This window comes from Liolophura sinensis, unplaced genomic scaffold, assembly GCF_032854445.1.
Source record: "Liolophura sinensis isolate JHLJ2023 unplaced genomic scaffold, CUHK_Ljap_v2 scaffold_185, whole genome shotgun sequence".
NCBI lineage: Eukaryota > Metazoa > Mollusca > Polyplacophora > Chitonida > Chitonidae > Liolophura > Liolophura sinensis.
In genome coordinates this window covers 44,055-50,021 of record NW_027018124.1, presented here as the reverse complement: position 1 = coordinate 50,021, position 5,967 = coordinate 44,055, and the positions used below count along the sequence as shown (strand labels likewise).

General features: G+C 40.6%; 1 protein-coding gene across 1 annotated transcript; it reads left to right on the top strand.

Annotated features, from left to right (window-relative positions):
* The first annotated feature begins 4,462 nt into the window (after window positions 1-4,462).
* LOC135481494 (uncharacterized) lies at window positions 4,463-5,710 on the top strand. Its single transcript, XM_064761312.1, has one exon. The coding sequence runs from the start codon at window positions 4,463-4,465 to the stop codon at window positions 5,708-5,710; it is 1,248 nt and encodes a 415-aa protein (XP_064617382.1).
* The last annotated feature ends 257 nt before the right edge of the window (window positions 5,711-5,967 follow it).

Sequence of the window (5,967 nt, the reverse complement as noted above, 5' to 3'; positions counted from 1 at the left end):
AAGAGCCGTTGCTGGGCACGTGATTTTAACATAATTGATGATTCAATTGTCACTAAAGCCAAAAATATTGGTCGGAGAGAAACGCAGTTTGCACCATTCGATTTCTCGTCACAAAATAGGTCGGATTAGCCTCTTACCAGCAGCTTTGAAACATGTTTTACACTTTTGGATTTTTGCCTGGTCCTTTTGCTAATTGAAATCGGCTAAATGTACTATGTACCATCGCGACTGTTTATTACTATATTCAACTTTTGATTATAAGTTATGTGCCCTTCAGTAGCCCAGAAGACATCAAGTCTTTCGGCCAAACCCATTTAACTCACCCAGCAAATGTCTTACTTCTAAGTCGAAGACAAACTCAATGTCTTTATCTACATGTAGAAAAACCACACCATTTGTATATAAAAAACACAAGGTACTTGATACAGTCTGCTGTAAAAGTACAATTGAACACTGACACACATCAATAAGGTGCTAAAAGATGCGCAATTGGGCCAGGCATCTCCAGTTGTTGAAAACTTGCAAATTTCCTTGGTTTCCATGGAGTAAAATCCGTTGCTGGTCACGTGATTTTGACATAATTAATGATTCAATTGTGGCTACAGCCAAAAGTATTGGTCGGAGAGCAACGCGGTTTGCACCATTCGCTTTCTCGTCACAAAATACGTCGGATTAGCCTCTTACCAGCAGCATTGGAACATTTTGTTCAATTTTGGATTTTTGCCTGGTCTTTTTGCTAATTGAAATCGGCTGCATGTACTATGTACCATCGCGACTGGTCATTACTATGTTCAACTTTTGATTATAAGTTATGTGCCCTTCGGTAGCCCAGAAGACGTCAAATCTTTGGGCCAAGCCCATTTAACTCACCCAGCAAATGTCTTACTTCTAAGTCGAAGACAAACTCAATGTCTTTATCTACATGTAGAAAAACCACACCATTTTTATATAAAAAACACAAGGTACTTGATACAGTCTGCTGTAAAAAGTACAATTGAACACTGACTCACATAGATAAGGTGCCAAAAGATGCGCAATTGGGCCAGGCATCTCCAGCTGTTGAAAAATTGCAAATTTCCTTGGTTTCCATGGAGTAAGAGCCGTTGCTGGGCACGTGATTTTAACATAATTGATCATTCAATTGTGGCTACAGCCAAAAGTACTGGTCGGTGAGCAACGCAGTTTGCACCATTCGATTTCTCGTCACAAAATACGTCTGATTAGCCTCTTACCAGCAGCATTGGAACAGTTTTTTCACTTTTGGATTTTTGCCTGGTCTTTTTGCTAATTGAAATCGGCTACATTTACTATGTACCATCGAGACTGGTCATTACTATATTCAGCTTTTGATTATAAGTTATGTTCCCTTCGGTAGCCCGGAAGATGTCAAATCTTTGAGCCAAGCCCATTTAACTCACCCAGCAAATGTCTTACTTCTAACTTGAAGACAAAGTTAATGTCTTTATCTACATGAAGAAAAACCACACCATCTGTATATAAAAAAAAGGTACTTGATACAGTCTGCTGTAAAAAGTACAATTGAACACTGACCCACATCAATAAGGTGCCAGTAGATGCGCAGTTGGGCCAGGCATCTCCAGCTGTTGAAAAATTGCAAATTTCCTTGGTTTCCATGGAGTAAGAGCCGTTGCTGGGCACGTGATTTTGACATAAATGATCATTTCATTGTGGCTACAGACAAAAGTATTGGACGCAGAGCAAGGCGGTTTGCACCATTCGATTTCTCGTCACAAAATACGTCGGATTAGCCTCTTACCAGCAGCACTGGAACAGTTCTTCCACTTATGGATTATTGCCTGGTCTTTTTGCTAATTGAAATCGGCTTGATTTACTATGTACCATCGCGACTGGTCATTACAATATTCAACTTTTGATTATAAGTCATGTGCCCTTCGGTAGCCCAGAAGACATTAAGTCTTTGGACCAAGCCCATTTAACTCACCCAGGAAATATCTTACTTCTAAGTCGAAGACAAAGTCAATGTCTTTATCTACATGTAGAAAACCCACACCATTTGTATGTAAAAAAACACAAGGTACTTGATACAGTCTGCTGTAAAAAGTACAATTGAACACTGACCCACATCAATAAGGTGCCAAAAGATGCGCAATTGGGCCAGGCATCTCCAGCTGTTGAAAAATTGCAAATTTCCTTGGTTTCCATGGAGTAAGAGCCGTTGCTGGGCACGTGATATTGACATAAATGATCATTTCATTGTGGCTACAGCCAAAAGTGTTGGTCGGAGAGCAAGGCGGTTTGCACCATCCGATTTCTCGTCACAAAATACGTCGGATTAGCCCCTTACCAGCAGCTTTGGAACAGTTTTTCCACTTTTGGATTTTTGCCTTGTCTTCTTGCTAATTGAAATCGGTTAAATTTACTATGTACCATCGCGACTGGTCATTACAATATTCAACTTTTCATTATAAGTCATGTGCCCTTCGGTAGCCCAGAAGACATCAAGTCTTTGGCCCAAGCCCATTTAACTCACTCAGGAAATATCTTACTTCTAAGTCGAAGACAACGTCAATAACTTTATCTACGTGTAGAAAACCCACACCATTTGTATAAAAAAAAACACAAGGTACTTGATACAGTCTGCTGCAAAAAATACAATTGAACACTGGCCCACATCAATAAGGTGCCAAAAGATGAGAAATTGGGCCAGGCATCTCCAGCTGTTGAAAAATTGCAAATTTCCTTGGTTTCCATGGAGTAAGAGCCGTTGCTGGGCATGTGATTTTGATATAAATGATGATTCAATTGTTGCTACAGCCAAAAGTTTTGGTGGGAGAGCAACGCGGTTTGCACCATTGGATTTCTCGTCACAATATACGTCGGATTAGCCTCTTACCAACAGCATTGGAACAGTTTTTCCACTTTTGGATTTTTGCCTGGTCTTTTTGCTAATTGAAATCGGCTACATTTACTGTGTACCATCGCGACTGGTCATTACTATATTCAACTTTTGATTATAAGTTATGTGCCCTTCGGTAGCCCAGAAGACGCCAAGTCTTTGGGCCAAGCCCATTTAACTCACCCAGAAATTGTCTTACTTCTAAGTCGTAGACAAACTCAATGTCTTCATCTACATGTAGAAAAACCACACCATTTGTATATAAAAAAACACAAGGCACTTGATACAGTCTGCTGTAAAAAGTACAATTGAACACTGACCCACATTAATAAGGTGCCAGAAAATGCGGAATTGGGCCAGGCATCTCCAGCTGTTGAAAAATTGGAAATTTCCTTGGTTTCCATGGAGTAAGGGCCGTTGCTGGGCACGTGATTTTGACATAAATGATCATTTCATTGTGGCTACAGCCAAAAGTATTGGTCGGAGAGCAACGCGGTTTGCACCATTCGATTTCTCGTCACAAAATACGTCGGATTAGCCTCTTACCAGCAGCATTGGAACAGTTTTTCCACTTTTGGATGATTGCCTGGTCTTTTTGCTAATTGAAATCGGCTACATTTACTATGTACCATCGCGACTGGTTATTACTATATTCAACTTTTGATTATAAGTTATGTTCCCTTCGGTAGCCCAGAAGACGTCAAATGTTTGGACCAAGCCCACTTAAGTCACCCAGCAAATGTCTTACTTCTAAGTCGAAGACATACTCAATGTCTTTATCTACATGTAGAAAAACCACACCATTTGTATATAAAAAAACACAAGGCACTTGATACAGTCTGCTGTAAAAAGTACAATTGAACACTGACCCACATCAATAAGGTGCCAAATGATGAGAAATTGGGCCAGGCATCTCCAGTTGTTGAAAAATTGCAAATTTCCTTGGTTTCCATGGAGTAAGAGCCGTTGCTGGGCATGTGATTTTGATATAAATGATGAATCAATTGTGGCTACAGCCAAACGTATTGGTCGGAGAGCAACGCAGTTTGCACCATTCGATTTCTCGTCACAAAATATGTCGGAATAGTCTCTTACCAACAGCATGGGAACAGTTTTTCCACTTTTGGATTTTTGCCTGGTCTTTTTGCTAATTGAAATCGGCTACATTTACTATGTACCATCGCGACTGGTCATTACTATATTCAACTTTTGATTATAAGTTATGTGCCCTTCGGTAGCCCAGAAGACGTCAAATCTTTGGGCTAAGCCCACTTAACTGAGCTGTTTGGTTTTACCTTCACTTCGTGGCGACAAATTCCAAGGTTTTCTGTGGATCAGTGGTGTGTTTTGTGCCAAGACTTGTTGTGGGCATGCATGAAGGTATGGCAAATCAGCTCTCTCTCATCTATTCCATCACACGACTCTAGTTTGATCAATTTCTGTGGATCTTGACGAGCAATCTCAGTTCAGTGGACAAGCTTGTGGCCGCCATACTTGGTGACAGTCTTTAGATGGCATACAATCTTCAGTGAGGCTCTCTACGGGCTTTCTCGCGTAGCTTGCATTAACCGGAATATACTACATATGGCTGATACTGGTACGTGTTCGGCTGAAATTGACAATGACTCCAATACTGACTCCAATTCTGTGGATGTTCAGGCCGATTACCGTTCCCAGCCTATAATTAACGAGCTACTATGCTACTTGTCGGATAAGCTGGATGTCTTACCAATTGACACGCTGGTGAAGTTATGTGACGATGTGTATAGTGATACTGAAATTCAAAATGCAAAGGATATCTTGTATAAGTGCTGCGGAAACCTTGTGACAAATAAAATTCGCAAGAGATCAGGTCCGAACAGAAAGGTGAACTCTTTTCAGGATATATGCAAAATGCTTCACGAATTGGAACCCAGTGATATTCCATGCTTTGTGGCTCGGCAACTGAGCAAGTTACCTCCCGTGTCAACAAATCATATTGATGTTTCCTCTCTCTTACGTGAATTGGCAGGAGTTAAGCTCCAGATGAATGACATTGTTAGCAAAATGGATGATCTAAACTCAACACAGATCAATGTTCAAAAAAAGTTGGACCGCTTGGACAGCAAATGTGCTAGTCCACCTACAAATAGAAAAACTCGATTCCTAGAGAAATCTATTTCCAGTGTCGGTGAGTGCACCTCCTCTAAGGATGATACTGAATTATCTCAGTCTACTCGCATCAACGAGTGCAATGTTGTTGGTGACAGTCCGTTTGCTAATAAAAGCAAAACAGTCCCTTTGTCAGATATAACTAACAACACTGCTCCAAATGAGGCTTCCTGTGTAGACCAATCAATGGATAAATCTTACGCTGCTGTGCTATCAACTGAAGGATCACATCCTAGCCGTACAACTCTGGAGTATGCTGGAAACGATTTCACAACAGTGATTAGAAACAAACCCCGACCAAACAAAAAACATGAATTGCGAGGTTTGCGAACCTATCCCCCTGTGGAAATCTTTATTACCAGATTGGAGCCAACAACCACTTCTAATGACGTAATCCAATTTGTTAAGGATAACCCAGGTGTTAACGTTGAATGTAAGAGGCTGGATACTAAATATGACACATATGCATCGTTTTGGATACGAGTAACGGGTAAAGTTTCGAATATGTTATTACGTTCTAGCTTTTGGCCTGATGAAGTACTGGTTCGAAAATTCTATAACCGCCGCGACTCGGATGCAACATGGTCCAAGCGAAGATTTAGGGAAGGTGACCATTACAACACCAACGGTTCTACACAGCGATATGCACGTGACCATGTGATGTTACAGAATGACTATTAGTGAATGTACTTTTTTGCGTCCTAGTTATGGTATTTATTTATTTCTGCTTGTGCCTTATCTCAATTTAACTCTCAACATGTCATTAACTGTAACCTCTTTCAACTGTAGGTCACTTAAGACCTCTATACAGGAAGTTAAACAACTATGTGACCTTAGTGATGTATGTGTTCTTCAAGAAACTTGGCTCAGAAACTCGGAACATGATTTACTGAATGCCATACACAATGACTTTTGTGGCTATGGTGTCTCGTCCATTG

What these genes read in the sequence shown, in the direction of transcription:
- LOC135481494 (XM_064761312.1), top strand. Translation starts at nt 4,463, where the DNA reads ATGGCTGATACTGGTACGTGTTCGGCTGAAATTGACAATGACTCCAAT.